At 44.7% G+C, this 17,657-nt stretch overlaps 1 protein-coding gene across 4 annotated transcripts in view; it reads left to right on the plus strand.

Moving 5' to 3' along the window:
- usp6nl (USP6 N-terminal like) overlaps positions 1-16,145 on the plus strand; it is a 93,477-nt gene extending 77,332 nt beyond the window's left edge. For all 4 annotated transcript variants that reach the window (XM_075471894.1, XM_075471893.1, XM_075471891.1 and 1 more), the window contains 9 exons: positions 1,512-1,619; positions 5,081-5,190; positions 5,921-5,969; positions 6,247-6,367; positions 6,931-7,025; positions 7,411-7,476; positions 9,895-9,994; positions 10,087-10,239; positions 13,278-16,145. In XM_075471894.1, coding sequence (XP_075328009.1) covers positions 1,512-1,619; positions 5,081-5,190; positions 5,921-5,969; positions 6,247-6,367; positions 6,931-7,025; positions 7,411-7,476; positions 9,895-9,994; positions 10,087-10,239; positions 13,278-14,869 — 2,394 coding nt within the window. In that variant the 3' untranslated portion in view covers positions 14,870-16,145. The remainder of the gene's footprint in view (positions 1-1,511; positions 1,620-5,080; positions 5,191-5,920; positions 5,970-6,246; positions 6,368-6,930; positions 7,026-7,410; positions 7,477-9,894; positions 9,995-10,086; positions 10,240-13,277) is intronic.
- The last annotated feature ends 1,512 nt before the right edge of the window (positions 16,146-17,657 follow it).

Below are 17,657 nucleotides of genomic sequence, written 5' to 3' on the forward strand. Positions count from 1 at the left end.
AACTTGCGAGCCACATCCTCGAGCTGCACACAGACGACTCATCTCATTTGTCTAATTTCAGCCTCCTCCGTCCTCCTGCCTGTGACACGGCCAAATGTTTTAAAGGTTGCCCCAAGTCCTAAAATCCCCCCAGAGGAGATGGGAGGCTTGCTGGTGGAGCTTTAAGCGAGGATCCACTTTGTGACAGTCTTTTTGGCATCTGCGGCGTCTGAAGGGGGGGGCGTGACGCATCAATCCCACGCTGTAAATTATTGTTACAGTTGGATGTGGTCTTTGTGATCTGTTCCGACTGCTTTTTGCACAGACACTGGAGACACAAAGGGACCCAGCGGGGGGGACCCTTTTTTTGTCGCTGCTGTTTCTTCACGTCAGTTTGGCGTTTAAGAGTCGATACGCTGCTTATTTTTTGGACTGTCAGCTTCACTGACGTGTCTTTTTTTTTTTTCATTCGTGACCTGTACGCGCTCATTTTGCAGTCCACACACCTCCCACATCTGCTGTGTAACTCTTCCGTTCGACAGGGTTTAATAGCTGCAGACAGAGGAGTCAGTGCCGCGATTAGCTTTGCTGTTCTAGCAGTTTGGGTTTTAAGACTTAATCTTCCTCAGCCACAGTCTGACTGATTTCCCACCTCTTTGTCAACACTGAATCACTTCAAGACTGCTCTGCATGCGGAGCAGTCTGCCCCTTTCTCTGCCCACACTCACTCCTGGAGCTCATCCAGCCCAGAGGGCTGAGGTTCACCTTCGGAAGCCCTTTGTTTCTGATCCGAGCAGAGAGCATTCAGGCAAACACCGCTCGTACCTCTGACCTCTATGACACGTCAAGGGACGCTTTCTGTAGTCCGGGGCCTTATTTTATTTATTTTTTTTAATCATTTAAGTCTTTGAAAAATTGTAAAATTCTGCCACGCAGTGAAGAAAATCTGCAGCAACACTCAGAACAAGTGTAATGTCCATCGACCGGTGCAGTGTTTAACCAGTCTGTGGTCTTTATATGAGTCCCAGAGAGTTTTATATGCAACTGTCACATATCATCTTTACTGAACTGAATCAAATAGAAGTTTGACGCAGTCTGCTGGATTCCTTTGGCTAGGCAACATTTTCTAATTGTCTTTTTTATAAATTAGACTAATTTGGAATGTAATGAATGTGATTTGATTGGATTATGATTGGATTACAATGAATGGCTGGAATGACCCACTTATCAGGGATGCAACCATATATCAGACGAGACTAGAGAGCCATGGAGGATCAAAATTAGGTTCAATGCACGATGTAATTCATGAGTACATTGCGTTTTCATACATGGCTTTTGTAAAGGAGTAAAGGAACATGAAGACTGTGTCTCCCCACTCTGATGTTTAACTAAAGCCCTGATGTTTTGTCAGACTGATTTCTGTGCGAAACCTCTTGATGGAGTGTAAAGGTGGAGCATGTCTGAGCTGAATAACACTGTACCTCTTTGAAGGCTTTTCTAACAATCACCACCTGCTGCTCGTTTCCTTCCAGCTGGTCCGGAGGATCTATAAGGGCATTCCGCTGCAGCTCCGAGGGGAAGTGTGGTGCCTGCTGCTCGACGTTCCCAAAATAAAGGAGGAGAAGAAAGACTTCTATGAGGTACAGAGCCAGGACCTCGCAACTCTTCTTCGCCACTATGTAACACGTCTACATCTCAGCGGCCTTCATTACAGCACAGGCCTCAGTCATAGCCAGCGTGTTGGTTTGGTTTGATTTGATGTCACAGAGCTTCGGTGTTTTTCTGGGGAAGAAGTAAGTTCGGAGGCTTAATTGTGTTCTTGCAGAGCCGCACAGTTGGGGGAGAAAAAAAAAATCTGCACAGACACGAGCTTTGGATCTCATTAGAAAGTTTAGCTGACAAGATCAAAACATCGCTGCCTTCAGCTGGTTGTGATGCGGAGAATATGAACTTTAAGGGGAGCTGGGAGAAATGTCGATAACTCATCTTTCACGACTCAGTGGATCTACATGATGAGATTAATTCGATTATAGCTATAGTTGGATTATGGCGCTGTACCCATTTCAACTGTTGCTACTAGAGCCACTTCCGGTTGACCGCTTCACCACCACCACCAACAACAACAACAACAACAACAAACTCAGGCATTTGAGAAAGATGGTGAACGAAGAGCAAGATGAAGCTACGTCCTTATACATTTCGTTTGTGATGAGCTGCTTATTGCACAAACGCGATGCACAACGGCGCATTCTCCATCACGTTGTTCGTTTCTTCCCGACGGCGGCGGCGGCGACAACAGTAATATCGTCTCCTTTGACTTCCGGGTCACGATCCCGGGAAAAAATCTCGAGCATGTGCAGAACGCAAAGTCAAATTCACCACGTGCTTCACCGTCTACAAGCAGTTCTAGTGTGACTTTCAACCGAGTTATCTCGAGGGTCTTAATCCGACTACGAGTAACCCGATCCAGTCCAATGTTTAGTCAAACTAAGGTGTAAACATGAATTTACGAACTCAGTCTTATTGTAATTTAGCCATTAATCCGATTCTTTCAGTGCCATGTAACCCCACTGAGTGTGGAAATGGATTTCCTCTGGTCAAGTTTGACTTTAAACATGAAAGCAGATGAAACATGTCCACGAAAAGAAGTCCGTCTGCTACAAAAAATGAACCCATTGTAGAAGAAGCGTGTGCAAAAAAAAAACAAGAGCCCAAACTCGCTTCTGTTGAGCATTACTGCTTTTAGGTTCATCGATATCTGAAAAAAAAAAAAATAAATCTCAGTATCTATGACATTATATAAATCACACTCGTGTCGCATCAGGCTCTAAAGGGAGGAAGCGCACTAACATCGCTCCAGATCTGAATGGACGAGCTCACACGTTACATCAGGTCTGCATGGGGGTGAAAAATGTAAGTCACAGCCCGCAGTGACTCTCCTCCTGCAGGAAACAAAGGAATCTACCTTAGAGGCTGTTCACATTTGGTGCTAATATGGATGAATGGATCACAAGCAGACAGCAGTAAGGTCGTGTGTTCGCACCCCATGTGACAATCAATGGTTCCACAGGAGAGGAGCCTGAAAAGTAAAGGCTCTGAATCCAGCTTCTTGGAAATTCTGGGAGCAACAAGCAGGCCAGCGTGCTGAGAGAGAAGAGTTCTTTTGGGCTGACGAGAAGACTCTGGTGTTCTGTTCTAAATTTAACAGGGAGCCAATGTACAGAGGCTGAGATGGGAGAATGATGATCTGTGTTAGCAGGACCAGTCAGTCCTGTAGCTGCAGCATTTTGGATCAACTGAAAGATTTGCAAGGGATTTTATTCGGCACAAAGCTAAAATGGCTTTACGGTAGCTTAGAGCCAGCTCAGCTGACAGCAGAGCAACAAACAGGGTGTTTCTGTAAAATCGACAATGCTTTCAGCTCCGGAACGATATCATTATTGAGACATAAACCTGTTTCAGATTCACCTCGGCTTCATTTTTTTTTTTATTGTGGAATGACTTGCAAGAATTTCAATGAGCTCACTTCTGTAACAGATGTTTTCTGACAAAAACCAGAGGATCTAACTCTAAAATATTTGCCCAATCTTTAATATATTCTTTCATGTATTCTCTCGCTCTGGTTTCCATGAACACAGTCTTGATACGGGGATTTCTTTCCAAATGTAGTCAACCTTCTTAGCTTTTAGTCAACACTTCATTTGAGACTTCAGGAGCTTTTATGTCATGTCCACAGGCGGAAATGGCCAACTGTGCACCAAGGAAGGATGTACACACTGAAGGAGCCGTAGATCAGCTTGTTCGGGCCGAGGCCCCCGTTAAAAAGCAACTGTCTGTGCTCCAACTGATTTATTCAAAGACGATCAGGTTTTCTGTGAGTGATTCATCCTGAATTGAGTTTCGATGCTGCTTTTTCTGCACCGTGTAAAGTTTCCGGAAGCCAGGCGAGCGACAGAACATGCGGGTAGATGGGTTCGGGCGGCATCGTGTCAGTGGGGGCTCCCTGGATGTCCGAGGAACTACCTGACCCCCCCTGGCCTGTTTGATGGCCGCGTCTGGCCCATGTATTTGAAACATACGCATAAGAACCGTCTTGGACCAGATCTGAGCCCGTTCACACATTAGCACCAATAGTAAACAGTCAGTCTTATCAGTCAGTTTTTCCCACAACTTATTGAAGCATCCTCTTCAGTTATGACAGCTTTCTATCTCTCATTCTTTACATCCTTTTCCTCTCACAATCATCGACTACGGGAGATATTAAAGCCCATCTGTGAAGATATATTTTGGACATGGAAGGGGAACATATGATCAGCTAACTCTGGAATTATTATTGCTGCAACAAAAACCAGAGATGCAGATCTTTAACCACATGCTCACAAGGGGAGTCATTGGTCATTTTTCACTCTGGCTGTGTCCTACAGCCGTTACAGGAAGATTCCACTAGGGGGCACACCGAAGGACTCATCTTATAAAGAACTACAAGATTTACAGAATGTAAACATTAAACATGAGGACAATGGATGAAGCTAGGATTGTCGTCGTGCCCTTTATTCCATTGATCCCCTCCTGTCGACTTAGTCTCTTAAGTCAAAAATCGATCGGAGGAGACGAGAACAGGGACGAGGGCTCTGCTCAACAAATTAAGATGCAACTGTTTCTGGGTCGTTATTTCAAACTGAAATCGGTTAAAAATGTTTGGAAGAGCTGCACGATATATAACCATTGTTTTGTTTGCATCTTTTAGATCGGCGTTAAAAGTGTTCACATTTCCTTTAGGGTTGGATTAGCACATCACGCCCCCTGTAGACGCCTCCAAAAATTGAGTCTGCTCTCAAACTATATCTCTTGGTAGATGAGTTGTTATAAAAAGCAAGTATATCTTCAGCCTAACTGTGATAGGCTTGAAGCAGTTCCTGGTAACGAGAGTCTTCTCCGGGCGATAAGTTGCTGATACCGTATATGCTTGAAAAGCTTCTTGCTTGTGCGCTTTCAATTTTGCAAAGCTGCTGTTCTTGCTCAGAAGAGACCACAGTATTCACACAGCAGATGGACATCTTTATACGCTCTTTTTATCCTCACTTTGTGTTGTGGCGTTCAGAAGCTGAAGGCCAGAGCCAGAGGACTGTCCCCGGACGTCCGACAGATCGATCTGGATGTGAACCGAACCTACAGGGACCACATCATGTTCATGCACCGCTACGACATCAAGTGAGTACCGCGCTCACTGCAATATTCCAAGCCTTATGTGGAGGAAAAAAGTACATAACCTCATATTAGCATTTTCCCTTCTTTCAACTGCAGTCCCAATAGCAAATCTCACTGATTGTTTTTCACCTTTTTTTTTCCTCCTTGAATTTAATCACAAGAACAAAAGCTACTGAGACCTGGCTGCAAGAATCACAACAACTGCCGCTTTCACTTTTGCTTGCGTTTGCCGCTCGAAACGCCGTTGAGTTTGTGTTGCCGTGCAGGATTCATCGCTCCTGAATAAACACGGAGACAACGATATGCACATCACATCGTTCTCCTCAAAGCGGAGGAAGGAAGGAGGAGGAGAGAAAATAACTTCTTTGTGCTGTTCTCGCTGTTTGATACATAATCTGAGGGAACGTAAGGAGCAGAAACCTGACAGGACTCAGGGAGTCCCCGTAAATAGCAGGTTTAGCGTAAGAATAGATCCAATCATGAATCTTTTTTTTCAATACATTTGCAAGAGTTGCACACGCCACCATTGTAAGCAGGCATCCATGTGCTTTTTCCCATATCGACCGCCTTTTAAGCAACACCACCCAGTTATGCACTCCCATATTTATGTGGCAGAAGGAGTTTTTACGGTTCACATGTAGCATGTACCAGAAGTCGAAAAGATTGGAGCTGTTGGCGCACAGGGGAATGATTTTGGAATGACACTGCTGTGTTTTCTGGTGTGTTTTCTCAGGCAGCAGGCCCTCTTTCACGTCCTCACGGCCTACTCCATGTACAACACGGTGAGAAACCCATCACTGCAAGAATTGTCGACAGGCATAGATGTTCTTGAGTCCTTTTGGAAGTATTTCAGTTAAATTCCTCTTACAAGAAAATCAGTTTTTCATTAAACTCCCAAAAAGAAAAGGGCAATAGCTCGTCTAAGCCCGAAGATTTAGATTTAAACGTGTTCATAAGTATTTGTTTTAAACAATGATGAAAAGAACAAAGTAAACCTGCATGGCTGCTGCATTTCGGATGTTAATTTGCTTCTGAGACCTGTCCCCCTGCTGATTGCAGGAGGTGGGCTACTGCCAGGGCATGAGTCAGATCACAGCTCTGCTGCTGATCTACATGAACGAGGAGGACGCCTTCTGGGCTCTGGTCAAACTACTGTCGGGGCAGAAACACGCCATGCACGGTAACACTTTGATCGTGATCATGATAGATGATTTGATTTGATGGATGGTCAATATTTACCGACAATAGATTTCAGAAGCAATTAATTAAAACGGTTGCTGTTCTGTTAGCATATGACAGGATATTCCACAGCATTGGTATTGTAAGAGATAATCTAAGATATAATATTTTTTTTTAACTAAGATCTTCTGGTTTGTATGTAAGTAGGACAAGAAACTGGCAGAATTTGGGGGGGGGGGGGTAGCAATTAAACTGACTGCAGCCATAGCACAGCTGCGAGCACATTTAAATAAGCTGTAAAATTGCTTTTTACGTTAGCTTAACAAGCCAAAAATATATTGGAACATATGCTTTTGAAATTCTTCCAGCTGTGATAAAAGATGTAGTGTAAACACAACACAGCGAGGCTTCATAACTTTGTTGGAGGAGTCAAAAAAAAACAAAAAACATGGAACAAATTGGCTCCTCACTCTCTAAAACCAACATTTCGGATTTGATCGAATGCTCCATGTGACTCAGGAGGACATTAAACAACCGACGGCCCACTTTTGTCTGCATCTACAGGGTTTTTTGTCCCCGGTTTCCCAAAGCTGATGCGTTTCCAGGAGCACCACGAGCGCATCCTCAAGAAGATGATCCCCAAACTGAAACAGCACCTGGTGAGCAGACACAAACACTGCTGTGGAAATTGTGTTCAGAAGCTGAAGACACCAGAACACTTCACACACCTAAACGTAGAAAAAACCAAGCTTCATATTTGGAATCTATATGGACGGAAGCTCGCTTATTTACATTTTAACCCGTGAGTAATTATCTAGACGATAACTGGATTTTCCCTGAGAGAAAGAGAGAGAGAGAGAGGTCTATGATTGTAGATCAAGGTAAGCAATTACACTAATGGAGGAGATTGTGGGTAAATGGACTGAGAGTGAGGCCCGGCTGCAGCGGGAGACGAGCACACTGCTTTTGTTGACGTTTCAGTTAAGTGCTGACATAGATCACCACTCGATGCGCTGAACAGACTTTCTGCTTGTGCTGCTCCAGGACAACCAAGAGGTGTTTACCAGTCTCTACACCATGAAGTGGTTCTTCCAGTGCTTCCTGGACAGAGTGAGTACATTAAGAGCAAGGCCAGGCGTCGTGTCGATGAAATGTGGAAAACTTTCTTTCAATAAAGGGCAACTTGCAGGTTATTCAAAAAGTAGACAGACCTGCGTTCTGCAAATATCATGTTTGGGTTTTTTTTTAGCGATACAAATGTAGTGCAAAATGTTCATCTGTTTCCTGGTGGTTGGCAGCTGTGTGCATTGCTACCAGGGAATTGCATTTTAAAGCGAAAATGTGACTGAAATCACAGGGAATTATTCAACCAATTCCTGATTAACGGCAATCCCTCCCACGCAAACAAAAACTCAGCCCCGACGGCCGTCCGCCCTCCTTTTTCGAAAAGCTGCTTTTATTTTGCTGGAAGGTTCTTTGGCGTTATTAATGTGCACAAACTGTTTCATCCACTAATGTGGATGTTAAGAGCCTCAGGAAAGGTTAAAAGCTTGCCCGATAGAGCCCGCTTTCATGGAAATCAGCACAATTGGACAACTTTGCGCAGGGGGCATGAAAATTTCTCGCGTTTTTCCCTTTGGCCAACTTTCCTGGGTCTCCAACAGATGGGATATGTTTGTAAAATAGCCGGAATTCTCCTTTAAGTTCCTCTTTTTGTCTCAGTTGAAATAAATGTCAGCAGCTGGACTGACTGACACAGACTGATGTGCGTTGTTTATGGGAACAACATTTATTCTAGAAGTGTATGATTCAACTTATTTGTTTTTTAAGGAGGAAGACAATTGCAATTACTGATTATATCGAATCGCAATACTTGTAGAATCGCAATTATCAAGAATCTAGATAAAAATCGAATCGGCACCTTAGCATATCGTCTCACCCCTAACTATCAGTGTTTTGATCTAACTAATGAGATTTACATTATAAATACTTTTCACAGATACCGTCCTTATAATTACAAGCCTGACAGGCATCAGGTTAGTTAGCGATGTTGGCTGCCATCATACATCAAAGTGGAGAGGTGGTCCTTTTACTGCTGTATAACAATGAAAAGCTCCATTTCTCTGTACGTCCCTCTCTGGGTCTCGCACACTGGTGTCCTGATGCCGACGGGATGCAGGCAGGACACGATATGCACAGTGCCGTCGTCATCGGAGACGTGGCGTTACTCTGACTGACACCTGATCCAGTCGCAGTAAAGAGAACTGAGCCAAATCCATTGCTACAACTCGGCGTACAATTGTGTTTTTTTTATCTGAAAAAATGACCCATTTTGTCAAAATGAAGACAAGATGAGACTTCCTAGCATCTCCCATTTATTATCAAATAGTCATTAAATAGCTTGTGTTTCCCAGTAGCTGGTAGTAAAGCCAGCATGCATTACGTCTACCATGGCTATGCGATATGTGTTGGTATATTTACACATTGGGTAGAGTTATTTCAATCATTCTTAGAGATTTTGAACAGTATTTTTACTTGAAATGCACATTGCGCACGAGGGTTAGATGTTTGCTCATTGTGAGAACTTTCTAGACTCGGTATGTTTGAAAATCCTAAAACTGTTAGTATGAACCCATCCATAAACTAGCTGAATATTCACTGCGCTCACATTAATTTCAGTAGTTTTCCTTGGGAAGAACAACAGCTTTCAAGATGAGTTTCAATTGTTGGACTCTCGAGAGGGTGTCGCCTCGTAACAGAACACTGACATAATAGAACAACATGCTAGTTGCTCTTTAAGCTTTTCACAGAAGTAAGACGTTTCAGGGCTCCAGACTGTTGTCCCTTCAAACGTCCCAGAAGTTGGGACAACGGACTGTGTCCATCCCCCAGTTTGATGACATGTTCTAACGGCATTAAGAAGTTGACAGATGACTGGCTATGGGATGTATTTCCCTACCGCACACGACACTCTATCCCGCTCTTGAACCTGCAGCCACGAGGTCAGTGGAGCTAACCACCGGACAGTCCCTGTGTTACGGAGTCTGTCATTTCTGCAGTGCTGCTCAAAATGTCAACGTTAGCTCTTCATCTATAATATAGTCCCCTAAAAACTCATCATGTATCGCAGGCTGGAGCCAACAGAGCTTGCTATTGGGATTTACTCACCCATGGAGACTTCCCGAGCACAATAATTCACACTGTGGCCGGTCTCCTGCCCTGCCTGAAATGCAGGATATGAGGGATTATTAGCTAAATGTGCACCATAAACATGATGGACAGTATGTACATTTGCACCTATTTCCTGTTCATGTATAAAGAAATGAGGAGTGGCTCATGACTTTTGCACAGTACCGTGCGTTTGAGGAGCAGCTTTATGTTAACAAGCGTAGAAATAAGCAACTGAGCTGCTGGGTTTTGCTCTTTTCAAGGAAATGGCTGAAAGTCGGTCTACCAGAAGCCTGGAGTGTAAACAATTAAAAAAAAAAAAAAAAAAAACTTTTGACCTTTTGTTCTGTTTGTGTTCAGACTCCTTTCACACTCACCCTCAGGATCTGGGACATCTACATTTTAGAGGGTGAACGAGTTCTGCCCGCCATGTCCTACACCATCCTCAAACTGCACAAAAGTAAGACGGGTTTCCTCCTCACAAGTGGTACAAGCTGAGTGCCTAAAAAAGAAAAAAAGAAATGAATAAAATCGCGTCTGTGTGACTCGCAGAGCACCTGCTGAAGCTGTCCATGGAGGAGCTGGTGGAGTTTCTGCAGGTGACTTTGTCCAAAAATTTCTACTTCGACGACGACATCGCGGTCGAGCAGCTGCAGGCGTCCATGACGGAGCTCCGGAGGGCAAAGCTGGACCTGCCATCGCCAGGTACTGCAACAGTGAGACGTTTTTTTGGGGGGGCAAAGCGATGTGGTCAAAAGGAAAACAGAGCCATAGAGAGACGAGTAGTATCCGATCCGCTGCTCCGGTCTTAAGAAATATAACAATACGATAAACATCTGTCCACATGTGGTTATGACAGCCGACTCTGCTTCCTGTTGACTTTAAGCTTGCAGTAATAGTTTTTTTCTTCCCAAGTCTTTGCTCTGTCTGCTCATTAATCTGACTTCTCTCCCTCTCCTTTTCAAACAATGTTAGCCAACAACAACAAAAGTGTGGCTGTGAGTGGCGGCCACATTCCCTCCTACAACAGTAACCGGTGGGCTATCCTGACTGGTCTTTCTTCTACTTGTCTCTGTCCATCTGTACCTCAGTCAGTTCGTCCTGTGTGTCGCCTGTCTGTCCAACAGCACTTGAGTTTTCCCCTTCACAAACTTTTGTCTCCCTCATACGTTTTAAACCTGGCTCCGGGGCATTGCTTTTGGTGCTTTATTTGGAGTCCTGGATGGCTGACTCTCGTGCCTTTTGAGCTTTACTCCCATATTTTGATTCAAGTGGTTGCTCTTGTAGAATTGGTGATGTAATGCGCCCCCTGGAGGCTAACTAAGGATACTGCATGGTAAGATTCTTGCAGAGACTGAATTTATTGCCAACTATTAGCTCTGAATTTAACTTTACCCTTCTCGAGATGCGACTTCCAGCACATAGCAGACTTTAAAGTACAGATTTGATATTTGTGAGAAGGGGTCACGGGTTTTCCATACTCTGTTCATTAGGGATGTAAAGGTTCCATAAAGGCCAATTCAATGAATGCCCCACACAGATCTAATATATATGGCTCCTTTTTGTTTAGAGCTATTTAGTCAGCAGCAGCCACTTCTTGAAATGAACTGAGGAAGGAACAGCAGGACATTCCTTTCTTCCAGAGCCGACACCACGGTTTCTGTAATCTCTCCGTCGCCCTGCCCTGCTGACAAGATAATGAGCCACTTCTCCCACACTGGAGGCTTTTGTTTCACTTCCATCTGCAGCCACATTTGCTGGGGCGAAGGAGGGATGTTTTTCAAATGGTTCTTCTATCTGAAGAGGCAGACCGGTGAGAAGAGAAGATGAAAAGGGAAAAAAAAGCAAATATTTACCCCCAGTATAGAATCGTTTATTTTCCACCAGCTGCATCAATCTCTGATTGCACATATCTGAACTGAGTCGGCGTGCTTCAGCAGTGAATCAATAAATTCAGTTCTTTTTTATCACAAACTCATTCATTCTGCCAATACTTAACAGAAAATGGATATGAGGCGAAAGATAGGTGCTCCAGTCGACTAAAAACAGATCAAATTTAGTTAGAATACCGTGTTCATCACACCTCAAACTGAAGACTTTCAAATAAAAGAACTGCAAAGTCATTTACTGTCGTGATGGAAAGGAGGTAGATTGTACAGACTACACATCGAACCCTGTAAACACACCCTTATGGCACAGAAATCACTCTGAGGCCACAACGCAGACCGCTCTGAGTTTGTGTAACACTTAGAATATGTCCCCTACATGTCATAAAATCTGTTTATATAAAGTTAGTTCAAATCTGCTGCCAGAATCTTGTCCCTAAAATGATTTACTTGCAGGTGTATGCACAGCTCTGCGTGTTCTTCCTTTAGAGATTTTGCTGTTGACAAACTGTGGTGAAAACTCGCCACAGAAAGGACTGCGGCTCCATCTCGCACGCGTTTTTATCGGCGCCGGATTTATTGGCTTTTCCGTACTGTTTTGGCGGCAAAATTCTTCAGAACTTCTTCGGCTAATCCAACTCGAATGTGGCGCTTCTGTGACCTCTCGTCTGCTCCGATGGACAAAGAGAACAGAGCAGCTCTGCAACTGACGTGGATACAAGAGGATGGTTCCGTCACTTCTGTGTTACCACGTGTGACGTAAACAAGAATACAACGGCTGTGGTTGTAACCTTACACAATCCTCAACAACAAGGACTATAACGACAGCAGCATTAATGTTCAAACACAACGGCTCTGGTATCGGAATATATCCGTATCTAGATTAGTTATGGCACTCAGGACCCCAAACGCTCCACTTTCAGCTCTGCTGTGCTCGTTGAAACTCCTGTCGTAAGGCTTTAAATATTCTGGGCCGGCTCCATATAAAGGCGACCGGGACAGATAGGAGATTAGGTGCCGTGCTCACAGCAGCTTTGGATGAGCGCGAGATTTTCTGTGAACTGTATATCCAGACGATTAAAATGCCAGTATCTGATCACGCTCCAAGTGCACTGACCGACTTTTAAGCTGACGGTTGAGTTATTGAATTTCTGTCCATTGGGACAATTCAACACGTGATACATCTATCCTTTGTGCTCGTTTTTTCTAACTTAAAGTTCTGAATTCAATACGTCACATGCACAACAGCAAGGGTCAGTGGATAATCTCAACTATTTATTGCCTTCCTGGATGACAGCACTCCCTGCTGGCTTCACCTTCACTTTTCCCTCTTTTTTTTTTTGAATAATGGTCTCTACTTCTATAGTAGATAGATGGTTGTAGAGAAGTACTCTTGGTACCGAGTAGTTTTAGGTCATTTTTTTTCACCCCCAGCGGGTTCAATGCTCTCACTTACAAGTCTCAGCACATTTATAAAGGTTCATTAAGCTCCAGCTATTTCTGGATGGTCCTTCAGGCCAGAGGCCAAGGCTATAAAATGAAAGGGAACTCTGTACTAATTTCAGAGAATGACACTTCCAAATTGAGTCTCCCATGATGGAAATTCATTGCAATCACTATTTCTAATGTTTTTGGGTTTTTTTGTTTGTTTTTTTCTTCCGTTGGTGATGTGTTGTCATGAATGTGGTTCTCCTTTAATGTTACCTCTCTATGGCAGTGTTGTTGCATGAGTTCACGTCCCTGTTGTGACTACTCATCTGATGTGAATCAGCGCCACGCAGTGTGTTCAGCCATCACCGTTTAGTTCCGTCTCCTGATGGCGCTCTAATGTGTGTATCCGCTGTTCTCGTCTTGCAGGTAACGAGGACGAGTTTCCCAAGAAGCCTTTAGGGCAGCTTCCTCCTGAGCCAGGAGCAGCGGTGGCGAACCACGTGGGCAACGGTCAAAGCCACGCCGAGCCAGCCGAGCCTCCCAGAGATTCGAGTCCTGCACCAGATCGCCAGAAGGACAGTCGGACCCCGAGCTGGTCACGCCGGGATTCGCTGGACAGGCCGATCCGTCACAACAAGGTGGTCAAACCGGCAGCCCACTACAGGGGGTCGAGTGAGATCCCCAATGAGCAGCAAAAGGGGTCCTCGTCCGCCACGCCCGAGAGAGGAGTGACTCCAACGCCGCAGATCACCACAGGGGATAAACGGAGGCCGCAGGGCCACGCCACAGCCAACCACAACTCCAACGCGGCCTCCAGCTCCCACAAAGACTTCACTCCCCGCTGGTTCAAACCCTCCGAGCTGAAGCTCGAGGCTGTCAAAGCGGCAGCTGCCAGGGAGAGTAGGCTTAGCGGTGGGGCATCGCCAGCCCCTTCCAGCCCAGATGAGAATGTCCTGCCCCACCGCCGGCCACGATCTAAGGGGCTCATCCCCGGCTCCGACCGTGGCTCCAACGCCTCCCAGTATGACAATGTACCAGGGATGCCGGAGCAAGATTTTGAGATCCTTGATCTTGATAAACCTCCGTCCAGAATGAGGACCCCTCGTGGCGAGGCACCCTTTAGCGTGTCCGCGCTGCATCAGGGCAGCCCCGGCCGCGGACCAAGCCTGGCAGGGACTGTGGTCTCCGCTGCATCGGGCCCCGTGATAGCCAAACACCCTCTTCCTGCTCAGTTTTCCCACAGCAGTCCAACAGCGGTTCCAGCCAGTTACTCCAGCAGCCAGGGTCGGTACCACACGCCTCCCCAGCACCGCTCTCCAGGAAGAGCTACGACTGAGGTTCCCATCCTCCATCCAGCCTACAGTGTGAGTCTGGACCAAAGCGAGGAGGACAGACTCTTTGCTCCGTCCTCCCGGTTTCCCTCAACCTCCGGCATGGTGTATGGGGAGCTTGCGTATGCCACCACCCAGCGGCAGCCTAACAGCCACTCCCCTGAGAAGGCTCTCATGAATAACTCCTTTGCCACCTACCGCAGGCAGCCATCAGCCGGCTCAGCCCGCAACCTCCAAAACAGCAGATCTCCCCCTGACCACGCCCTGCCGCTAGAAACCCACGGCAGGTCCACCCCAATCTACCGGCAGCAGCTCACATCAACCACACAGGTCTACAAACAAGTGGACTACAGGTTTGAGGGACATCAGAGAGGTGTGGCAAACCCCCAATACCTGCCAGAAAGCAGACCCCGGCGAGCTGTAGAGGGGCTCCAGTGGGAGCCGGAGGACGAGCTTCTGCCTCAGTCCCCAGGCGGGATACCCCGCTCGCCCAGCTTCCATCGAGCTCAAATGTCCCCCGTTCAGGAGTTCACATTTCCTTCCAACCAAGATGCCCTGCCTCACTACAGGACACAATTTCAGGAGCAGCAGCCGGTCATGCGGCAGCAGCTCCCTCCGCTGTTCGGAGGACCGCACTACAGGCACGCACAGGAGGCGTTTGCCATGCAGGAGTCCATGCTACTGTGACGCCAGGATACAGAAATGACAAAAAAATAATGAATAAAAAAAAAACTGAGGTGTAGTCACCAACACTGTGGTAAAGATGACCAGCAGTCCTGATTTTGTGAGGAACCTGGTTTGGTTTCTGCTTTGTTGCTCTTTACGTGTGAAGTACTGAGCTTCTGACTGTCCCGCTGCATCGTAACGTTGCAGAAAACACCAGCCAGCCTCTGATGTTTTTACTGATTGCTTTAAAAAAGAGAAAAACTAAACCGACTGAAGATTTAATTTTATTTTTGGATGTGAAGCATTAACAGAGGTGACAGTGTGTATATATATATATATATATATATATATATATATATATATACACACACATCTTTTAGAGTCTGATATGTACAGTGGATTTCTTTTTGTTGTTAATATTCCTGAGTCATCAGTAGTGTAGGGGGGGAATTGTTCCCCTGAGAAAGCAAAACTGATTTATTTTCCATCTTTATTTTTTTATATATAACTTCCAGGTATTTTCCGTTTAGAGACGAATTGAGTCGCTTGTGAGTTTTACTTTTCAAAGATACGTCCAGTGATGAAATTTAGAGAGCGGCGGTGAAAGAGGGGGGGGGGGGGTGGTTTCCATCGTTTGAGGTCCATTTCAAACGTGAAGCAACTCCGCGGTGGAAAGACCTTCGTTTCATTCGTAGCGAACTCTCACAGACTTTTTCTTACAGCCCGGTTTCAGTAATAATTGTAAAACCTTAATTAGCTGCCGCGCAACGCGTTTCTCTCTCGCAGTTACAGTACCTTATTATGAAAGCATATTTTAAAGGCCAGTGTAGTTTATGATTAAATCTCTACCCTAGATAGAGAGCCAATTTTGGAGAGCTACGATAAATTATGATGTGATTTTGATGGTTTTATCTCACCTGAGTCGCTTTGTAACCTCCAGGTAAAATGTTTTGAATTGCTGTTACGTAGTAACCACACACTGAGCAACCCGTGCTGAATGTGAACTAGCTTCAGTTTAATCTACTTAATTGTTTTATTCTCAACACTGACATGTCGACTACTGTTCAGCTGCTTGACTTACACGACCCGTCATAAATGTGGAAGTCCCATATTTTCAACATATAAGCAGTCACATTCCCTGGTTTTTTTTTTGTTTTTATTTTTTTTATTCCTCACGCTCTGGTTTTCAGTACCAACCCTTCTACATTCCCCGAGTTATCTTTGTGTTTTTGTTAAACAACTGAACTGCAGACCATTCTGACACTTTGCTTAATAAAACGAGGCGGGGTGAAACGTTTTTGTGTGGATCCGTGTGGTTTTGTAGATCTGAAAGATTTCCTACCAATCACGGGCTTCGTCTCCAACTTAATCCTAAAAGAGAGAGAATAGATTACTTTCGGGGGAACAGAGAAATTTATTGCTTTCAGGTTATGTTGCAAAATGAAACCCCAAATGATGGCTTTTAAATATTCTTCTGAAGGAAGTTCTTGCACTGCACACTCTGTAAAGAGAACAAGCGCAGCTCCAAAAATTTGAATATTGTGAAAAAGTTTGATATTTTGTCACTGATTTTATAGATTCATTACACAGATTGAAATATTTTAAGCCTTTATTTTTTGTAATATTACTGATTATATGGCTTACAGATGATGAAAACTCAAAATTCAGTGTCTAAGAAAACTAGAATATTACATAGATCAATTAAAAAAGGAGGATATTTTAAACAGAAATGTCAGGCTTCTGAAACGTATGGTCATTTCTGTTCATTCAATACTTGGTTGGGCCTCCTTTTTAAATGAATAACTGGATCAATGCGGCGTTCTTTGGCTTGACATTTGTGGCCCATGTCTAGGATTCGTCTGTGCGTACTTGGATCTCGATGCGCTGACTCCATCGGTCCACTCCTTGTGAAGCTCCCCCCAAATTCTTGAATGGATTTCGCTTGACAGGCCTCTGAAGGCTGCGGTTATCCCTGTTGCTGGCGCACTTTTTCCTTCCAATCAACTTCCTATAAACACGCTTGGATACAGCAAGAAGCTTCTTGAGTAATGACCTTTCGTGGCTTACGACAGCGGTCTTCCACATGATGGTCTCTCAGTCTACTGACCCAGACTGAGAGACCATTTTAAGGCCCCGGAAACCTTTTCAGGTGTTTTGAGTTAAATTAGCCGATTTGTTTTCAAGCAGCAGTTCAAGGTTTCTGAAGGTCTTTTCAGGTCTCTTTGGACATTGGCTTCACCGAACCGCTGTTCAGTAGCTGTTAGCTTAGCTCCCACGTGAGAATTCCTCCAAATTATCCCTGTGAGCCCAGGCCTGAAAATTCTGTTTTCAGAGAAATGTTGTTTTTTTTTTTGCTAAGCCATCTGCTAAGCCATCATCGTAGTTCATGATTGTCACAGACCACGTCCAAAGAAGAGCTTCGTCGTGTCCTTCAAGCCTGGAGAACTATTCCTGATTAGCAGTACTTAAGCTTGTGTAAGAGGGGTCCCTGGAGAACAAAGGTGGACATGCAGCATATTGATTTTTCATCCTTGTAAAGAATTGTACTAACTCCGTTTTAGCCTTAAATGGAAATTAGGGGTTAGAAATGAGAAATAAATGTGGCATTTCAAAGGTAAAATTAATCTGAAATAAATAAGTCGTCCTTTGGAAAATGCCCCTCATCTGAATAAAATAATTTATGTACTACGTGTTCATATTTCCTCTCACGTTTCCTTTTTTTCCTCTACTTTGTTTTTTGACAAAGTTAATAGACAAAGAAAATAATGGAACTGCCACTTCATACGCCAAGTGATCGAGAAAAGAACTG

The sequence above is a fragment of the Odontesthes bonariensis genome, chromosome 8 (genome assembly GCF_027942865.1).
Source record: "Odontesthes bonariensis isolate fOdoBon6 chromosome 8, fOdoBon6.hap1, whole genome shotgun sequence".
NCBI lineage: Eukaryota > Metazoa > Chordata > Actinopteri > Atheriniformes > Atherinopsidae > Odontesthes > Odontesthes bonariensis.